This window comes from Borostomias antarcticus, assembly GCF_949987555.1.
Source record: "Borostomias antarcticus genome assembly, chromosome: 3".
In the NCBI taxonomy this organism is placed as follows: domain Eukaryota; kingdom Metazoa; phylum Chordata; class Actinopteri; order Stomiiformes; family Stomiidae; genus Borostomias; species Borostomias antarcticus.
In genome coordinates, this window is record NC_140236.1 from 10541742 (window position 1) to 10563386 (window position 21645).

Sequence of the window (21645 nt, forward strand, 5' to 3'; positions counted from 1 at the left end):
ATGCTGTGTGGTCTGAGGAGAGAGACGAAGAGCAGAATCGGTAAGCCTCCCTCCGCTGGGCGCTGGTCTGTGGCGGTCACCTGTGGTTGGGCGGAGAGGGGGCGGTGATGACGTATTCACGATGTGCAACTTTGTGTAACTTGGGTGCAGTCGATTGCTGTTTGTTATGTTTGCTGTTCATCTGAAGAACTACCTGGGCAATGTCTTTAGCGTGACAATATAGCCATCACCCGTTAGCCAGATGGCCCTTATCATTGAAAGTCTTATCTGTTTCTACTGTGCTCATTCTACTACTACTGTGCTTTCTAATGTGTTCATTCAGCGTTTCTATTTGATGGAGCTCTCTTGAATGTAGACATAGGCTACTGTACCATGTAACAGCACCTATTAGGCTACTGCAGTCATTCAGTAGCTTATTATAGACCTAAATGTCATTTACTTTGCTAGGGAATAGCAGTCTGAAATGGGGACACATACTGCAATGCTAACTGGGTCTAGTGGAGCCCAGTTTATAAATAATATTTTGCTTCTGAAAATAGCATTGTGATTTCATGGCCATTGTCAGAGCAGCCCCCATATTTAACCTACATTTAGATGTTCAGATTGGTTGTGAGAGGGTAGAGTGCCTGGAATTTGATTTGCAGATAATTGACTCACCAGAAATGAAATGGGTTTGCCAAAGATTTGCTATACACTATATCGCAAATATTAGCTGTACAATATTGACTTTCCCTTTGAATGTTGTAGAAGCGGTAATGTGTCTTGTTTGCTTATCTTCTGTGAGTGAGTTCTGTGGCATTGTGTGCTACCATGAGAAGAAAATCACATTCTCTTTTTTGAGGGCACTTCAACTCTTATTCATTGTGCAAAGCCTTTCAGGGGTGTTCCAGTCAGGAAGTGTTTTGCTGATATTGCTGATGAGTCAAGTGAGTCTGAAGCGTAATCGCCCTGGTCGGCCAGGGCCAACTATGGTGGTCACAGAGCTGGAGCAGGAGGAAGATGGCGGGAGGAGGATGCCACCAGTGTACAGTAGCCCAGTGTTCAGTCACGTGCAGCGCGTTGAGTCTCTGTAACCCAGAGCTAATGCTGCCTTTGGACTGCAGTGACAGCTGCTGGACTGGCAAGGCCCTCAGGAACACACACACACGAAAGCGGGCCCGCTTTCATTTGTGTGTGTGTGTGTATGTGTATGGTATGCCCTAGGTCTAAAGCTGTTGGACAGGATATTTGTGCAAGGAAGTCAATATAAGATCATGCATTATCATAGTATGCATATTTCTGCACTTTGTTGTGTGTTTCTTTTATCAAATTGTGTCAAGTTGTGTCTTCTATCCTGGGCTGTAGACCAGCTCAAGTCTGACAAAGATATAATGTTCACTCAAACACATGTGAACCTACTGTATGCCTGGTAGCCATGTGCTCCCACCAGTCCAATCCTCTTACATCGGTGCAGATGGAGGAAATGGAAACATGAGGAGGAAGCCATTTTAGACTATTGAAATATGATATTTTGATTCAGTATACGTTGTTTCTGTATGCCAATTAAATGTGAATACTGTACGGTTTTTGCCTTTCTGAACTCAGGCTGGCTTTGTTGAATAACCGTGAGCCATGGCTGGTCTGAGCTCATGCTTAAACAATAGGCATTGACAGGGGACTGATGCAGGCGCATGCACGCACACACACACATACACACACACGCACACACACACACACACACACACACACACACACACACACACACACACACACACACACACACACATACAGCTGTAATATCACGTGCACAATATCCAGAGAAATCTACTAGGCTGAAATTGCTGTAGGCCTATTTGTTTAATGTATGATGCACTCACACTTGTGTTGCTGTCGCAATTATAAAGGTTTTATTTCAGTCAGTGGTTGTCATGACTCACGATGACCTCCTGTGTTTGGTATCAGAACAGCAGGGCTGTCATCATCTGTGAAGCAAACTGAAAAGAACATTAAGTGTAACATGCATTCATCTCAAACCTGACATTCCTTGAATGTGCAATATAACTGTGATTCCTCCAGAGTTTGGTTTCCGAAAAGATAATCCGTGGTGGGCACAGGATTATAAGAAGTGAAGAGTCTGAAGATTCCTTCATCATCTCTACTGCTGACATGCTGCTCGCGCTGTCGAGGTTCACGCGGCCACAGGCAGCGCCACTGCTAATCTGAGGCCGGCTGTGTCAGGAACGACTCACACTGTGCGGGAGATAACAAATAAAACTAGAAAGTACATTTCCTGGAGAAAATGTGAGGTGGGCTAGCTGCTGCAGCTGTATGTAACAACTACTGCTAGTACTATTATGGACCGGGCAATCTCCATTCACCCACTGGTGAAGACCGTGTGTCTCTAATCCACTCAGGGGCTGATTTGTGGGGTCCGTGGCGTGGATAGCGGCGTGGTGGCGAGACTCCGCCCCCTCAGGTCAGAGCTGGTCGGCGACAGTGTACCCTTCTCCGGGCCACCTACCCGCCCCCACGGTGAAGACCGTGTGTCTCTAGTCCACTCAGGGGCTGAGTTGTGGGGCCTGTGGCTTGGATAGTGGCGTGGTGGTGAGACTCCGCCCCCCCTAGATCAGAGCCGGTCGGGGGCAGTGCATTGAGCTCCAGGCAATCTCCATGCACCCACCAGCGAAGACCGTGTGTCTCCAGCCCACTCAGGGGCTGAATTGTGGGTTCTGTGGCGTGGATAGTGGCGTGGTGGTGAGACTCCGCTCCCTCAGGTCAGAGATGGTCGTGGACAGTGTACCCCTCTCCGGGCCAACCACCTGCCCCCACCGGTGAAGACTGTGTGTCTCCAGGCCACTCTGGGGCTGAGTTGTGGGGCCCGTGGCGTGGATAGTGGCGTGACGGCGACAGTGTACCCCTCTCTGGGCCACCCACCTTCCCTCACCAGTAAAGACTGTGTGTGGCGAGACTCATCCCCAGATTGTTTAGAATACTAAGGTGTGTGTGTGTGTGCATGTGTGTGTGTGTGTGTGTGTGTGTCTTCGCGTGCAGGGTGGCTGGTTTCTTCCTAAAGTCTACAATCATCTTCACTGTCTTGAGAGCCTTGAGCTCCAGATTGTTTAGAGTTACATCTAATCTGTATCATTCATCTGAAGGTAGGAATATAATGCTACAGTAGTCATAGAAGGGTGTCTGTACTTTTAAGAGAGGCTGCGCATGCACCCAAGTTCAAATCACAACTGACACTCTGAACATTCCATCAATTGTTTGTATGGGAAAGCATGACCAATTTCAGACAGCTCCACCTCAAAAAGTGTAAATGTTTACATCATAGGAATCCTGGGAACCAGCTGAACATTTTGAGATATAATATGGTCATTTAGCTTGAAAACTGTAGGAGTGGTGACAGGTTAGAACACAGGTCTAAATTCAGAATTAGCAGCTCAAAAGCTAGAGTGGAGTGCCATTAGTTTGAATGGTGAGCATGGTCGTCAAACAAATGGTCATAACGCAAAAACTATAAATGAAGAACATAAAAAGGTGTCTACCTTTAAGATACCTTCAAGTTCTCTCCTGTGAACTGTCACCATAGCAACCACAAGCTGCACAGCTCTACAGCACCAAAGCACAGAACACACAGAATTCGCTGACTCACTCGCCATACTTTTCAATTTGGAGCGTAGTTGTCACACAGCGAAAACTATACGTCACACAGCTTAGATACTTACATTGTACGAATCAGCACAGTTGTGTGAACGTTTTGATGTATAATATGTGTATGAGCTGTTAAAACTGTAGGCATAGCGACAAGTTAGAAAAAGAGTAAAAATGCAAAATTAGCAGCTCAAAAGCTAGAGTGCAGCGCCATACGTTTCAATGGGGAGCGCAGTTGCCAAACAAATCGTCATACCTCAGAAACTGTAAGTCACACAGCTTAGATACTTACAATTTATGAATCAGCACAGTTGTGTGAACGTTTTGCTGTATAATATGTGTGTGAGATTTCAAAACTGTAGGAGTGCCAGAAGTTTACAAAATGTGTGAATATTTTCAAAGCAACAGCTGCCACCACTCTAAAAATATAATACTGAACATTCCACCAGCAGTTTCAATGGCACAAAAATAGTTTTAAAAGTTAAATTACTAAAAAACTATAAAAATAATTAAAAATCTGAATGTATCCCTGAAACAGCTAAACATCATGAACATTTTAAAGTTTGAATGAAGTTTCTAGCACAAAGTATGAAGAAGTAGTTAAGCGGCAAAAAACTGGGGAGAACTATAATAAGTAAGAAAGAAAGAAATAGTGGGAATATTACAAGTTGGGCTAGCTTCTACAAGCTTCAACAGTTGTACCCCGACTGAACTGCTCCAACATCTACGGGTTCTCTGAGCAGCTGCTTTCTAAATGAGTGAAAATGGAGATTGTCTCAACATGCCTCACTAGCCACAGTGTTCCCATCAAGAACATTCCTCTGCGTCAACGTCCGTCCATAGGCCTAGGCTAGCCTACATCATGTTGCTGCAGATGTCTACTGTCAGCTCGGCCGTATCTGGAGAAGTCTATCAGCCAGGCCGTATCTGGAGAAGTCTATCAGGTATGCAGGCCTAAAGGAGCTATTTTGATTTAGCCTCGCGTCACCAGGTTATTCGCTTGGTTTTCCGGTCTAGAGCCTGATAGTAGCCTATCCTGTCACATAAATGCTGAATCGAGCAGCCTAGGAATTAGAACAAAACATGGACATACCAAACAAAGTATTCAGAAGTTATTTCCGCATTGCATCATAGGTTTATGGGTAGGCCTGTTTTTGGACAGTATATATCCGCATAGACCGGAAACCACAACTGCAAAGCAAATAGGCCCCAGGCTAATTTTGATCTCTTCACCCTCTCTCACAGGGTTACCTTGGATACCCGTGAGAGTAACCCGGTCTGGAGGGCGACCTGTGGGTTCTGTTTGAGCTAGCTAAGTGCCTGCTCATCATCATAACCCAATGTTGTTTTGCTTTTTTCATTAGTTAGGTGGGCTAGCTTGCAAAGGCTAGCCCAACTTGTGATATTCCCACTCTTTCTTTCTTTCTTTCTTTCTTTCTTTCTTTCTTTCTTTCTTTCTTTCTTTCTTTCTTTCTTTCTTCTTTGAGCTAGAAACGTCATTCAAACTTTAAAATGTTAATGATGTTTAGCTGTTTTCCGGATCTATTCATATTTTTCATATTTTTGATAGTTTTCTAGTAATTTAACTTTTAATAGTCAATTTTGTTCCACTGAAATTGCTGGTGGAATGTTTAGTAACTTGATGTTTTTAGAGGTGGCAATTTTGCTTTGAAAATATTCACACATTTTGTAAACTGCTGGCACTCCTACAGTTCCTACATAACATTCATTCATACATATTATATATCAAAATGTTCACACAATTGTGCTGATTCGTACAATATAAGTATCTAAGCTGTGTTCGAGGTATGACGATTTGTTCGACAACTATGCTCCCCATTCAAACGAATAGCTCTTCACTCTAACTTTTGTGCTGCTAATTTTGAACGTTCTAGCTTGTTGCTATGCCTACAGTTTCTAAGCTACATGGACACGGTACACAAGAAAATGTTCATCTGGTTCCCAGGATTCCTATGGTATAAATGTCTAAGCTGTAACATTTATACTTTTCGAGATAGACCTGTCTGAAGCCAGCATGCCTTCTCATTGAAGTGAATGGTGGGATGTTTAGTTGGGATTTGCTCTCTTTAAGGTAGAGGCACACTTTTATGACTACTGGTAGCATTTATATTCCTACCTTTCTTCCTTCCTGCTTTCCTTCCTTCCTTCTTTAGGCTACTAACTTTGGTCCTTCCTTCCTAATATTAAAAAAATGTTGTTATGTTGATAGAAGTTGCCCAGAGATCCACTTCCACTGGCTTCATCTTTCAAACAAGAGGCCACACGATTAGCAAAACAATACATGCAGGCCTGCGTGCACAAAGAAATTGGAATTTTATCAATGACACGACGCATATATAATATGATGACAGATGTAATCAAGAAGCACTTAACTCCAAAGTACTTCTTAACTCCCATACAAAGGGTTGCTTAAGAAGGGTTCCTTAAAGATACACCGAAAGGGACGTTGGAGAACATCTTGCTTCTGTACTTTGACGTATTTCTGCCTGAAACGGGCTGCGAGGGCGGGACATACGTTTAGATGAATTTCATTGGAACGTTATCGAGCGGGCGGGATATTCAACACTTGAGGCTGCAGAGTAGTTGACGTTTTGATTGACAGGGTGGATGTCGTGAGATTATTGGCCTAAAATCTAAGGTACCTTGTGTCGTAATTGCACGTGACCTACCGTTTTCCAGGAAGTACTTTGATATAAGATTACAACAAAAGTAAAAATGTTTAATTTTTTTGGGCATACATCGTTGAATAGGTGAACACTATGAACCAAAGTGGGACAGACTGCTTTTTTAAAAAAAAAGTGCGACTTTAAGAAGGTTCTTTATTGGGAAACCCGGCCAATAACTTTGGCTTGGGTGTCGCTGCATGTTGGCTGAGTGTTGTTCCCCCTCTCCCAGTGTTCACACTCTGGGTAATAGGATCAGAGGTTAACGGAGACGGCGGCAGCTGTCCACGTGAGGAAAAGGGGACGGGTTGTTGATTTCCCCTTTGCCCTTCCGGAGCATCACATTCCTCCCATACCACCACAGAAGCTCCCGTAAAAAACATCTAAATGAGCTTCTCCACATGTCCCCTTTTATCTCTCCAGATGACGGACCATACGCCAAAGGTGGCAAGGACGCCGGCGGGTCTGACCACGCCCACTCCTCCAGGAGACGCAGTCTCTCAGGTATCATCCGGTCTCTCTCTACAGATGATTCCACCCTCGCTGCTTGGAGCTAGTGTGTCTAACTGAATTGGAATTGACAGGAGGGACAGACTAGCCATGACAGTCATTGCTTTTGATCGTCAGTTTCCGATGGCGCATCTCCCATTCCCGTCACGCCGGCTCAGTGTGGGCAGATAGACGCTGCACGCCGGTTTGAACATCTCATAACGCTTGGATAAGGTGGAATAAATGCTTGTATGGCACACCTGTCATCGGTACTAAACTAGACTTCCTCTCCCTGGTGGACTTCACACAGCATTATTTAACAGGCACAGCACAATGGGCCCGTTCCCAGGGACAGAATGAGACCGAGCACAGGGCAATAACGTCTGACAGCCCATCAGCCGGCCGCTGTAGCCGTCAGAGCTGTGGTCACTCAGCTCCCAATCTCCCAAACTCAATTCTGTTTAGGAACATAATTTAATTTGGATGTACGAGCTAGAGTATTTCAGCATCCTATTCAGTAAGGCCATCCTATTCACTTAATGCGTGGAATTTCAGGCCATTATCTGAATTTACTGGGTTCGTTAGAAACTGATCCCATGCCTTCCCCCCCAATCCATCAGAATAACCCCAGAGAGGAGGAGATGAAGGGAGAGTATGTGTGCCCCTGTGCGTGCATGCATGTGCGTGTGCGTGCATGCGTGTGTGTGTGTGTGTCTTTGTTGTGCACCTCTGAGAGAGGTAGAAAGAGAGACCCAAAGAGAAAGACTGAGTGAACGGGGACTGAAGCAGCTCAGACGTGCTTTATCAGTCAGATAGATGCTGCTGCTGACTGTGTGTGTATGTGTGTTTGTGTCTGGCCGTCCACAGAAGAGTACCGGGGGGTGACCACCGTGGACCTGATGAAGAGGGAGGGCAGCAGCCTGGGCCTCACCATCTCCGGGGGGTCCGACAAAGACGGCAAGCCCAGGGTGTCCAACCTGCGGTCGGGTGGGCTCGCTGCCAGGTAAGATCTACGCCGGCCGGCACGTCCGCGACCTGGCATACCACACTGAGCTGTCTGGGCGTGTTAGGCTCCCAGGGTGTGTTAGGCACCCACACGTGATATCCACCCGCTCTCCACAACCCCAGGACGTCAGACGCTACATTGGATCAGGGTGATGTGTAGCCTGGACCGATGTTCCACCAGGGCACGTCTGTGGAAGAGTCTCTGCTAGAGCCAGAATGAAATGTGGATGTGTCCAGTCTCACGCAAACTACATTTACTTCTGGCATACATTTAATATCCATTATGCTCCTCTTTAAAGCGATGTTGCTTTAACAAAGATAGTTTAATTAAGATTCAATTAAACTAATTTGTCTCAGTGTCAGCCACAGGAGGGGAAATGCAGGGAGCTCACGATTGTTAGTGACTTTAGCAGCATGTGGCTGTAGCCCGCTCCTTACCTCTGTGTGAAATGCGCTATACAAATAAAGTTTGATTTGATTTGATTTGATTCACACACTGCACACACACACATACAGTAGGGGCGGCTGCAGCTCAGGAGGTAGAGCGGGTCGTCCAGTGACGGTAGGTTCGGCGGTTTGAATCCCGGCTCCTCCTGACGACATGTCGAGGTGTCCTCAACGCTGAACCCCAAACTGCTCCCAATGAGCAAGCTAGCACCTTGCGTGGCAGCCGCCGCCATTGGTGTGTGAATAGGTGAATGAAAGGCCTTCATTGCAAAGCGTTTTGGATAAAAGCGCTATTTAATTGCAATCCATTTACCATTCACATACACCTATGGTGAATGTTATGAGATTGACGAGATAATAACACTAATACTGATTTACAGTAACTGTTTGTCTTAAGAAGCGATGAGATGAGATAACAGTGTCTCTGTCGTCTGTGGTTGCGTTGTCTGGCAGCAGCCCAGAGGTGAGACAGAAAAGTAGAGCGGCAGCCATTTAATTAGCATCCCAATGAGGGCCATGTTGACACCATTGTGAAATAAGCTCTCGGAGAAGGATCTTATCTTGGCTTGGCACCAGTACACCTTTTTTATCAGTACACGTCTGTCTAACCTGCTAACTTGCTGTGCTACTTCAGGTTCTTAATCCAGTACATTCTGCCAAATGCTGATGTGAATCTAACACATATATTCTCAAGCCATGGATTTGGACGTCTCACGTTTTACTGTTACACTGTAAACACACATATACTATAGAACTCAGGAACATACACATACATGCAGCATCTGATTCCTCTCAAATTAGATTAGGCCTCATGGTGTGTGTGAATGGCGGTGTCCGTCTGTGCAGGAGCGACCAGCTGAACGTAGGAGACTACATCAAGTCGGTGAACGGCATCAACCTGTCCAAGCTGCGCCACGATGAGATCATCAGCCTGCTGAAGAACATCGGCGAGCGGGTGGTGCTGGAGGTGGAGTACGAGCTGCCCCCCTCTGGTAGGAGGAAGACTGCCTGTCTGTCCTATCTATCTATCTTGCCTGTCTGTCCTATCTATCTATCTATCTATCTATCTATCTATCTATCTATCTATCTATCTATCTATCTATCTATCTATCTATCTATCTATCTATCTATCTATCTATCTATCTATCTATCTATCTATCTATCTATCTATCTATCTATCTATCTATCTATCTATCTATCTGCCTGCCTGCCTGCCTGCCTGCCTGCCTATGTACTTTATCTATTTATTTATTTATTTATCTATCTGTCTGTCTATATACTTTATCTGTCTGTCTGTCTGTCTGTCTGTCTGTCTGTCTGTCTGTCTGTCTGTCTGTCTGTCTGTCTGTCTGTCTGTCTGTCTGTCGAACCACCTGTTCACCTGTTATAGGAGTATTGTGGAATCTTTGACAGTTTCTCTGTCTCTCTCTCTGTCTCTCTCATGTTCTCTCTCTCCCTCTCTCTCTCTCTCTGTCTCTCTCTCTCTCTCTTTCTCTCTCTCTTTTCTCCTCTCAGTCCAGAACCCGTCCTCAGGTGTGATAGCCAGGACCATTGAGGTGTGTCTGCACAAGGAGGGGAACAGCTTTGGCTTCGTCATGAGAGGTGGGTGCTCAGTCAGGCGTGGAGCATCGCGGAACATGTCTAGTCCCTGTGCCACATCAGCAGGCCTTGACATGTGTGTGTGTGTGTGTGTGTGTGTGTATTTTGCTGTTCCAGGAGGCTTCCATGAAGACTGGCACAGGTCGCGTCCTCTGGTGGTGACCTATGTCAGGCCTGGGGGCCCTGCTGACAGGTGAAGAAGTGCACATTAGTCAGTGTGTGTGTGTATGTGTGTGTGTGTGTGTGTGTGTGCGCGCGCATGTGCAGGGCATGTCAGAGAGCATGCATGTCAGTGAGTGTGACTGCATAATGTATCTGAGCAATTTCTCCAATTATGAGCAATTTCTCCAGAGTAAGTGATACTTTGCCTTGTTATCAAGTCAGTGTAGTGAGGATCTGTACTGAACACGCAGTCTGCAAAGTATCTGTGACTGGTCTCCTGCCATTTTGTTCCAGCGGGAGATGGCTTTGAATAATGTTATGATGCTTCTAGACATGAATGCATAATTAGAACATGACAGTATATGGAAAAGAGGCTTCATAAATGTTGAATCCCATTGCAGAAAGGGCAGCTCTTCTCCTAAGGCGTAGGAACTAGCTTGATAAGAATAGCTTCTCTGCTCTTACTTAACCCTGGAAATAATTGGGGGCAGCAGAACCCTCGTACAGCCTTGACACAGTGTTTCATTATGGGACAATTTATATTCATGTATCTCTGTACACTTTTATTGTTCCCGGGACAGGGCACTAGAAGTTATATATTTGGTGATTAAGCTACTGCTCTGTAAAACCCAAACAATTAACTCTCCTGCCTGTCCCTGTTTAACAGTTCAACCCTTGTTTCTCTCTCTCTCTCTCTCTCTCTCTCTCTCTCTCTCTCTCTGTCTGTCTCTCTCTCTTTCCCTCCCTCCCTGTGTCTGTCTGTCCCCGCAGAGAGGGCAGTCTGAAAGCGGGCGACCGCGTGCTGAGCGTGGACGGGATGCCCTTAGCCAGGGAGAAGCACGCCGACGCCCTGACCATGCTGATGCAGTGCAGCCAGGAAGCCCTGTTGCTGATCGAGTATGACATCTCCGTCATGGGTGAGCACAACGCGCCACGCGCCCAAATATGCAGACAAATCGGGCATGCCACGTCTCTCCGTGGGGTAAATAACGCGGCCGTTTCGGCCGGATGTTTCAGCGTCGGTCGCTCGTGCCGCCGCCCCGAGAATCACCCAGCCCCAAAACAGATGTCAGCGTTGAGAGGACAGATGATAGTCTGAAATCTGAGAACATCCAGACATTAACAGTATGGTTCCACTCGTATGTTGTAGCTTGCGTTCCTGTTTGGTACTATCACGTAATAAGGGCAGTCCAGACAGACGGACGGTCCCCTGGAGAGATACTCTAGACGGTGGTGGGAAGGTCGAAGAGAGATCGTGTCGTCGGGAGAGGTCAAATGTCAAATAGCCCTTCAGTCTGTCTTCATCTGATAGGTAAATGATGTCTCTGCTCCAGAGGGGGGATTTCATTGCATTACTTCATCTGGCAACCCGAACACGCCCCTCTGGACGGCCATAAGTCAACCACAGCCCCGCGTTTCCCAGTCTGGCCGGTCCGCCGCGCGGCGCCCAGGGTGACATTCGGCGGTAGGACGCAGATGGACGCGAGTCCCAGACAAGGTCTCAGACAAGCGGGCTGTACTCTCTCAGACAATCCTCCTGTGTGTGCCGGAGCTTTTCTGCCATGCGTGCCTCTAGCTCTGTTGACGCTCGATCCTCATTGGACGGGATGCGTCATGGTCGTGGCGGAGACAAGCTGCTTGTCTGTGTAGTAGGTTGAGGAGCATTCTGGTTTCCTCAGAGTGAAATGTACTTCCGGAGAGCAATGTAGACCAAGCATTTTGCGTAATGTGCTATCGACATTTTTAAATAACTTCAGAAATTGTGATCAGTAACAGACACTAATTACATAACACGTGTGTGTCTTGATAAAAGATTAAAGGAGAAGTGACACTCTCCATATGTGACACTCTCTCGGCCCTATTAAGTATATAACGTACCGGCTGTGCATGTGTGCATGTGTGTGTGTGTGTGCGTGCATGCGTGTGTGTCACAGAAGTGGTGCAGCAGGCTTCGGGCCCCCTGCTGGTGGAGATAGTGAAGGGCCCCTCCACCGGCCTGGGCATCAGCCTCTCCACCTCCATCTACAGGAACAAGCAGGTCATCATCATCGACAAAATCAAAGCTGCCGGTGTGGCGGAGAGGTGGGTCAGAGTATTAAATCACAAGGTTCTACTACAATTCCGAAGACAGTACATACAGGAAGTGTGTGTCCTTCCCTCAGGTGCGGGGCGTTACACGTGAGCGACATCCTCCTGTCTATCGACGGCACCAGCACCGAGCACTGTTCCCTGATGGAAGCCACTCAGCTATTGGCCAGCACCTGCGACGTCGTCAAGCTGGAGATCCTACCAGCCAATCAGAGCAGACTTCCCATCAGGCCGCAGGACACAGGTCAGTCCAGCAGGTGGGATTGGGTCTGGTCCACTTCAAAGCTTCCTTTCCCTGCTTCATTTTATAGTTCCTTTAATACAGTAGCCAGTAAATGTTTAATGTTTATTCCGGATCCCCATTAGCTATCACCCAGTGTGACAGATATTCTTAAACAGCTGCAGGGCGCTTCTACGTGGTTGAAGGCCTCTGAAGTCTCGTCAAGCCCTGGTGTCCCGTAGAGGGAGGAGTCACGCGGAGAGGAAGCTGAGGGGGGGGGAGGGGGGGCGGTATGACCGCCACTGGACGCCGCCGTTCTCCCATTCTTTACCCTTCCTCTCCACCAAGTGTGTTAATTCGCCTTCATGCGTCTAAAAACATATGTTCGGCGCAAACGCGCGGGCTTAGAGACGTCCAGCATAATTGCAGCCCGCTGAGTTTCCACGCCTCCGGGGCGAGAGGGCGAGCGTGCGCTCGGTTGAGAGGATAAGGTGTTTACGGCAGCGCTCTGCGTGTGGGTATGAGGCGAGCCTGATTCATTGTTCCTCTGGCGCTAACCTGCTGAAAAGGCATCTCCGCAGTGTTCCAGCTCGCGGGCTCATCTCACAGAACGTGACCTTTTCTGAGGAGGCTGCTGCTCTAGGGGGGCTGAGGAGTCGCTGTGGTGGGGGGGGGGGGGGGGGGGGTCTTCGGCGAGCTGTGATTCGCCCTGCGTACACGGAGGGCTGCAGACTACACTCCCTCCCACCGCTGCGGGGGCTAGACCCTCAGCCACATGTGCATACAGACAAGCTACAGTACACACATACACACACACACGAACACACACACACGAACACACACACACACATACACACACGAACACACACACACGAACACACACACGCAAGCACACACACACGCATGCACGCACACACACACACACACACACACACACAATCACGCACGCACACACCCACCCACACACACACACACACACACACACACACACACACACACACACCGGCATACAGAAAAAAACCCATGCACATTATTTCTATCTGAGATCATATTCACGCCATGTTAGCCAGGCTTATTCGTGGGTCACCGGTTCGAGGGGGGTATGAACATTTGAACATAATGAAGAATCATGGGACGTGGCGTGGTTTGTTCTGAACCTGCAGGTTGATTTCCTCTCACCTGCGGACGCTAGCCTGGTCGTGTCTGCAGGGCTCCACTTTCTCTCTGAAGCTCTTGACTCCAGCGGTAGCGACCTGCGGCGGCTCAGTCTGACCTACTCTTCTTCACCTTTATCTGGCAAGCCTCATCCTCAGGTCGTAGACTACTGTATGCTACCTGCGGCAGGCGCCTTAGTTTTACCGTTGGTGTAAACCTGTCTCTTCCGCCAGTCAAGATAGCAAGTGCATTTCTTAGTGGAGTTCCTTTAGGTGAGCTATAGATTAGATTCAACGCAGCGGCCTCTGGAAAATCCACTACCTTATGAAACGTGCTATTGTACCAAGGTGATTGCAGACTATCGTCATCGAATGTCATCATCCTACCCTTTCTCAGGGTCATGAGAATAAAGTGTTTATTCACGTTCCCCGAGTCCGTATTCCTGTGCCCTACAAAAAATCACTGGCAATCTCGTCGGCTTTCAAAATTGGGTTCAATAAAAAAAATCTTCAGTGAAGTGCCACAATGATAAGATGAATATTTCACAGTTATTATAAAACGCAATTTGTCTGCTCAGAGGGCTTAAGCTCGATATGGCTAATAAGAGATTAGATATTAATGTTTCTCTTCCCGTAGTTATTAAGATAGGAAACGCATTTCTTGGAGAGTTCCTTTAAGTGAGCTTAGCATAAACCGCTAAAGCCAGAACGTTACAGTTCTGTGATGAGATGTGGTTGTTGGAAAGGGTCTTCTGCTCGGGTGATTACAACCACACCGTACTAGAACAGGTGGCCTGGGATAGACCGGAGCTGCTGTTCCCCATTTCCAGTAAATCCCTACTGCATGTGAGCACTGTGCCAGATATTAAGCCTCTAGGATTACTGTCAGGCATGGCGTAGCCCGACTCATTTAGCTGCAAGGCTTCCAAGCACCCAGGTGTGTTTAAGGCTCAATATTCCCTATGAATGTTTCATGGAAATCATTTGTGTTTTTCATGGGGTTGACAGAAGAAGTGACAGAGGTCAATGTCTTGACAATCTCCGCTCTCCTGTCTTGGCGTCGCTCTATCTTTTGAAGGTTGTTTTCCACCAATAACGCTATGGGATCGTGGTTTCGTTGTTTGAACTGGTCAATTGGCCTGCCAGTCAGAGGGAAGACAGGCATGACTCATCATGAGGTGTCATCGTCAATCAAGCTTTCAGCTGTGTTCAATCAGGGCCCGTGTCATGTCCTGTCTGATCTCAGTAGCAGACCAGTTAGTGTCACTCCTGACAAACAAGTCTATTTTGTTCTCAGATCCTCACAGGAAACAGTGTAAAATGCTTTCTAATCTGCATTCAGCTTTGTTGAAGCTTGCTAGCAAGAGTAAGATGCGTCTTATCGAACAGACTACTTGTTTCTCCATTCAATGAATTCAATAACGAGTCTCACAGTTCTGATATTCACAAAAATCACGCCACAGGATCCTATCAAATGTACCTTGACGAAAACATTAAATATCAATTATTCTGTGAGAAATTACTCCTCGGGCTCCGTGTAACTGGTATAAATTTAGACACGGAAATGAAAGCAGAATTTCACGGTCGGGGATTTGGCACGCTGACGGAACGGCGGGAGGCGGTGTTTTCCCCCCCGACGACTGACTTGCGTTTGACTCCCTCTGCCCGCAGTGAAAGTGCAGAAGAGCAACCATCAGCACTGGGACTCCGGGAACGCCTACTGCCACTCCCAGCACGCCAGCAACTGCAAGACATGGAGCAGCCCTGGCCACCCACACAACCAGCAGGACCACTGCAAACGTAAGTCATCGCTCCTCCTGATGGAGCGTCTGCGTGGGATTCTGGAGCCTGTTACAGTACATTAATCTGTCTCTGTTGTCACCCGAGGCGGGTCTTACTGTATCCCAAAGCCTCTAGAGCAAACTGACAAAGATTCAAACACGGCATGTGATTTATTGGTTCAATATCAAATCTAAGCCTGTATATCATGGGCTGTCGGGGGAGTGTCAGGCCCAGTGTTGTTTTGGGGGGTGGGAGGGGGGCATTCACCCTCTAAGTTACTCTCGCCCCTCAACCGTGAGTTGATGTCTCGGAGTATGTCTCCTTTCAGCTCTGGTGTGTGGTGGCTCCTTCTCCCCCTCTCCTTCCTCCTCCACAGCCACCTCAGGGTTCAGCAGCCAGGGGAGCAGCACGCTGCCCTGCCCCGCGCCCTCTTCCTCCTCCTCCTCCGCCGCCCCCACCAGCCCCCGCAGCGCCGCGGCCAGGAGGAGGCAGAGGAAGAAGGACCACAAGAGCTCGCGTGAGTACCGCAGCGAAGGCCACGCCCCCCTCTCTCCCGCCTTGACCTTAACGCCGACTTTTTTTACTCCGGGGGCCCCATTCTCTCCCTTACTTCTCAACGTCTCACACTCCCCCCCCCCTCCCCCCCCCCCCCTCCCCCCTCAGTCTCTCTGGCGTCCAGTTCGGTGGGCCCCGGGGGACAGGTCGTCCATGTGGAGACGAGCGAGGTCGTCCTGAGGGGAGACCCGCTCACGGGGTTCGGCGTCCAGCTGCAGGGGGGCGTGTTCGCCACCGAGACCCTGTCCACTCCGCCGGTCATACGCTTCATCGAGCCGGACAGCCCTGCCGAGAGGTGAGACACGCACACACACACACACACATACACGCGCACGCACACAGGCACATACAGACCGACTCACATAGACAATCACTCGCACACTCATACTATGAAGGAGTCACCTTGAACTCAGGGACATGTTAGTCACATACTGAGTGTGCATGACATCAACAGCCCTGAGAGGGAGGAACACAAAGCTAAGTCTCATGTCCTTAAGGTGGGATTTATTTACGTAGCAAATGAATCGCCTCTATTCCAGATCCACACGCACCCACTGCCTTTAATACAGACCTCGTTGGGCTCACACAGGCCTGAGCTTCAGTGTTCCAATGCCACAGTCAGCGTGATGCTTTAGATTCGCATGACAGTTCTGCTGTGTATCCGAGAGCGGTATTTCATCTTGTCGCGTTAAGTAGGAAGTGTTGATAAGTGCGAGAATCGGAGCTACTGTGTCTCTGCGTTGCCAGGGGTCCACATCGTTCACGGCAAATCGAACAGCGGTTGTAATTGATGTCGCCGCTGTCATTGAGATGCAGTTATTTTACTATCTGTCTATCGATTAAGGCAGCACAATGCTGGCCAATTAGCGCATTGGCCTAATCAGGCCGGTGTGTGGAGGCTGCCCTTGTCTGGTGAGATTAATGACAGCGTCTGGGCGGATAGCAGGAGGCCGCGTCCCCTGGGTGGGGCGATGCCATTAAAGGCCAGCGTTTGGGAAGAAGTGACTCGAGCGGAATATTCCATCGTGACGCTCATCTCAGCGTTGATGCGAGGTGAATGAATTGTTACGTGGCGGTGAATTAATCCCGGCCGACAGTGCCGCGGTGTTCACCCTCACGGTAGTGGGAGTAAACATGGGCCTGTGTTTGTTTGTTTCCGACAAAATGAAAGACGTGAGTGTTTCAAGGTCAGGCGAGGGGAATTTCCGGAAGGTTTTTAGGCTTACGGTTCTCCTCATCGGGAAGACCATGTCTTCGGTCACTTACAGTATTGATCTCCTAAAACACAGAGTCGCCTTGTAGCAGCCTGTGGAGGAGTGCTGAACACACATGTGTTCTGGTCAGATTCTCCTCAGGCCTGAACATAGTCCTGGCTCGTGGAGATCCAACACAAATGTGACCAGGACTTTATAACTGTCACATTTTACTCCTGAAGTTCGATACCAGCTGTCACATAGACCGCTCCTAAACATAATGTGGGTAATGCCTTCTCCGTGTGTGTGTGTGTGTGTGTGTGTGTGTGTGTGTGTGTGTGTGTGTGTGTGCTCGTTCATGCATGCGTGTCTGTGTGCGTGTGCGCGTGTGTGTGTGTGTGTGTGTGGGGTCAGGGTTGGTCTGCTGCAGATGGGGGACAGGCTGCTGTCCATCAACGGTATCCCGACAGAGGAGGGCACGCTGGAGGAGGCGCATCAGCTGATCAGAGACGCCGCCCTCACCAACAAGGTCACCCTGGAGATAGAGTTCGATGTCGCAGGTAAATGCCACATCTCATCATCACACCAGCCCAGGGCCATCAGTAGGAATCACACTGTTCACATGTTCATGGTATGTAGCTAAAGTGTTTTTCCTCCAATCAGAATCCGTGGTTCCCAGTAGCGGTACCTTCCATGTGAAACTACCCAAGAGGAGAGGAGTAGAACTCGGCATCACGATCAGTGGTGAGTTAGCAGGAACGGACAGCAGGGGGCGCTGTCCCTCAACTTAACAGAAACGGCTAGAAGAATTCCAGCAGAGAATCACTACTTATTGTTTATACTGTGTGTGCCTCTAGGGGACTAATGAACTAACTGATTCTTAAAACCAACCAATTATTTGGATCTATATTTTACAGAACAGGCTGTATTCATGGGCGTGCCTGCCATTCACAGACCGCTCACCTCCAGCTGGTGAACATGTCAGAGGCTGGCGAATATCAGTGCACTGAGCTTACCCTTGTGGCTGAGGTTGCTGATTGATGCAGCCAAGGCTGATATTTCAGCAGTTTACTAGAAAAGGCTTGGTTTTTACACGAATCAAATGAACAGCCTTGCGTAATAACTTCTCAAACTCCTTCGACGACAAAAAAAACATCAGGTGTATTGGGTACCTCAGAAAACACATCAAGACCATTGCTGAACCACCTCGCTATCACATGGGAATGTTATGATTATACCAGCTGTGATACATTTTGGACTATTTGCATTTATCTGCTTCTGGGAGCCCAGTGAACAGACCGATTATTAGAACCTATTTAAGAGCAGGTTATGACAGTGATTGTAGTTTATGATACACACACACACACACACACACACACACACACACACACTCAAGTAGATGCCTTGGCCTCAATACGGTATTTTGCTGTCCATGGATTGATGCCCTGTGATCCATAACTGTGACCCAGGGTGCCATGAGAGGAGCTCATTATCTCTGAAGACTAATACTGGTCCTCCACACCATCTATCAGCAGACCTCCATGCTCCAGCATGCCTGGGGTTCACAGCAGCATAGGGGACAGGATTGTCAGGATTTTCAGGGATCTATTACATAACAGCACTGAATCTCCTCATTATATACTCAGACTGTATTGAGAAATGTATTAACTAGAACATCTGGGGCAAGATCAGATTATGTTTTCGGTTTGGTAATAGGTGACCTGCAGTGTTCCTAGATGATAGTTAGTCTTTACCAAGACTATTCACTGTACAGTACCAAACTGTACTGTAATGAGCACCCCCCGTCTTAAGTTATGATTATCAGAGTCATGATGTCTGTTCAACCCATGAGACCATCTCTCTCTCTCTGTCTCTCTCTCTCTCTCTCTGCGTTCCAACAGCCAGTAAGAAGCCCGGTACGCCCCTCATAATCTCTGACATCAGGAAGGGAAGCATAGCCCACAGGTAGGTCTCACCACACGCAGCATCAGAACAGCGCCGCTAACCGGGAGGTCCGGGGGTGTAGCAGAGGGTAGACCCGAGTTAACTCACTTTACCCGCTTCTTTAAGACCAGGCTGAGAGTTGACTCACCTGTCTTCTGATCACCTGTGTTAATCAATGAGGGGATTGGCTCAGCAGAGTTTACCCAGCGCTGTGTGTACCCCTGCCCCCCCGGCTGGGGCCGTTCCTACCTGGGAAACACTGCTTTTGGAGGGTTCTGCGGGGGACCCGTCTTGCAGGTCTGCAGGTGTATTTGGACCAGTGGAACCAGGTTGGGTTGAGCAACGTCTTACATGACAGGGGTATTAAATTTGACAGGACCGGTTCATCTGAAGTACAAGTACAGAGCAGGTTTTTTGTATGTATTTAAATTTTTTACAACCATTGTGGTTCGACTCTTTCTCACGCAAGACGGTCCGATTCCGTGGGGGAGGGGAGAGTGGGACCGCGGTGGAATGCGGTCTAACCCGCTGCGCTTAACCGTGCGTTCTCCTCCCCCTGCTGCCCCGGGTAGAACAGGCACGTTGGAGCCGGGCGACAGGCTGCTGGCCATCGACAACGTCCGTCTGGAAAACTGCACCATGGAGGACGCCATGCACGTCCTGCACCAGGCCGAGGACATGGTCAAACTCCGCATCCAGAAGGACGAGGACAACGCGGGTACATTCACCCCCCCTACCCCCTGATACAAGCAGCTGTCAGTGGTCCACACACAACAGTACATGCAGTAGCCAAAAGGCGGTCTCAACACAATAATGCTGTGAAAAGGAAGCTGTACCTAGAGCCTGTACGCTTTTATGGCCGTTATATTTGTCCCACAGCATGTCTGCTTATGCATATTTTATAGCTGCTGAAATGTGCCTTGAATGATGCCCTTGTGTAGCATGTGACCTAGACCTACTTATACTTATATAAGTGTGTGTGTGTACGTGTGTGTGTGTGTGTGTGTGTGACCGTCTTGTATGTATTCTTCCTCTCAGATGAGCTTGAGATGTCTGGCTCCATCATCTACACCGTGGAGCTGAAGCGCTACAATGGGCCGCTGGGCATCACCATCTCAGGCACCGAGGAGCCCTTCGACCCCATCGTCATCTCTGGCCTCACCAGGAAGGGCCTGGCGGAGAGGTGAGAGGGCACGACCCGGGGCCTAGAGGTTAGAAGAGCGATTAAAGGTACTGTGTGTGATCTTTGGTGGCATCTAGTGGTGAGGTTGCAGACTGCAACCAAGTACAATTACATGGTGTAAAATGGTGGCCTCTGTGGAAGGACCCACTCCATATATATATAAAGAGCTCATTCTAAGGTAACGAGAAAATAATGATTCTTATTTTCATGGAGTTATTCATTAATTAAAACATACGTGAATATTATATTCCACTTCTGCCAAGTCTACACAAAAGTCTGCCACAAAATTCTACACACTGACCCTCTAAAGAAGTAGATGAGACTGCTCAGACTGGCGGTCCTCTGTGGATGACATTGTGCCCTCAAAGCCTCACTGTGTAGTAAATAATAATAATAATAATAATAATACAATCAATGAACAATCAACAATAGCAGTCTGGCCTGTCAGTGTTTCAACCGGCTCCTTTGTCACCGTCTCAGTGGGCTGGGCGGCCTGACAAGTCCCCCGGCCCGAACACGAGCTGTAGATGGGCCGATGCAGTCTGACATCAACATTCATTCATGCGGGCGTCATTCTCCTCTGCAGGACGGGCGCCATCCACATCGGGGACCGCGTCCTGGCCATCAACGGGGTCAGTCTGAAGGGCAAGCCCCTGAGCGAGGCTATCCACCTCTTACAGATGGCCGGGGAGACCGTCACCCTCAAGATCAAGAAACGTATGTCGGTGACTTCAGAGGCCGAACACGCGAAAAATGAATAAGCTTCAGTTTTGACTTGCCTCCATTATCAGATCTCTCTTGACTTATGTTGTATGTTTGCCCGCCCTCTTCCACCTGTCCCCTGTCTCCTGTCTCCTTCCCCCCGTCTCCTCTCCCCTGTCTCCTCTCCCCGGTCTCCTATCTCCTGTCTCCTGTCTCTTATCCCCTGTCTCCTATCTCCTGTCCCCTTGTCTCATGTTAGAGTCAGACGGTCAGCAGTCGTCAGAGCAGGCGGGGTTTCTGAGTGACATGGAGGATGACCTGACGGACTCCCAGAAGACCAGCAAACACTCCGGGGTGTTTTCGTCCGCCACCGTCCCCAGCGTGGACTCGGCCATGAGCTCCTGGGACGGCTCCGGGATGGACGCTGGCTATGGCAGCCAAGGTGAGGAGTCGGCCACAAAACAGATGTTTTGGAAAAACATAGTTAGCCTTGTCTCACGCATAGTTGCTCTTGAGATCCCTCTTGAGGCCAAGCTGTGTATATTGGGTATCTGTCCTGCTCACTTCACACCAGGCCACAAAGCAGCACCCTTGATTAATATGTGCCTGCTTCAAGCTGGGAGAGTAATTGCATTGAGGTGGGAAAATATGAATGGCCCTACACCTGTAATGTGGCTGCGTGACATGGCATCGGGCCCTGCTCTGGAGAAATTGACCTACGTGGTCAGAGGAAAATTGGAAACGTCAAGGAAATATGGGACACCTTTATGCAATTCCTGGAAAGTGATCAGACTGTAACTGTTGA

At 48.5% G+C, this 21645-nt stretch overlaps 1 protein-coding gene across 1 annotated transcript in view; it reads left to right on the plus strand.

The window, feature by feature from the left end:
* The window catches only part of LOC311329768 (glutamate receptor-interacting protein 2-like), a gene marked incomplete at both ends in the record, with an annotated part of 25879 nt that continues 4234 nt past the window's right edge, over positions 1 to 21645 (plus strand). Inside the window, 19 exons of the mRNA XM_084461682.1 lie at positions 1 to 40; positions 6741 to 6821; positions 7674 to 7809; positions 9105 to 9250; positions 9774 to 9860; positions 9975 to 10050; positions 10791 to 10936; positions 11954 to 12101; positions 12182 to 12351; positions 15153 to 15281; positions 15592 to 15780; positions 15927 to 16113; positions 17426 to 17571; positions 17675 to 17755; positions 18913 to 18976; positions 19528 to 19673; positions 19994 to 20138; positions 20725 to 20855; positions 21100 to 21282. Of these exons, the coding sequence (XP_084317808.1) occupies positions 1 to 40; positions 6741 to 6821; positions 7674 to 7809; positions 9105 to 9250; positions 9774 to 9860; positions 9975 to 10050; positions 10791 to 10936; positions 11954 to 12101; positions 12182 to 12351; positions 15153 to 15281; positions 15592 to 15780; positions 15927 to 16113; positions 17426 to 17571; positions 17675 to 17755; positions 18913 to 18976; positions 19528 to 19673; positions 19994 to 20138; positions 20725 to 20855; positions 21100 to 21282 (2431 nt within the window). The remainder of the gene's footprint in view (positions 41 to 6740; positions 6822 to 7673; positions 7810 to 9104; positions 9251 to 9773; positions 9861 to 9974; positions 10051 to 10790; positions 10937 to 11953; positions 12102 to 12181; positions 12352 to 15152; positions 15282 to 15591; positions 15781 to 15926; positions 16114 to 17425; positions 17572 to 17674; positions 17756 to 18912; positions 18977 to 19527; positions 19674 to 19993; positions 20139 to 20724; positions 20856 to 21099; positions 21283 to 21645) is intronic.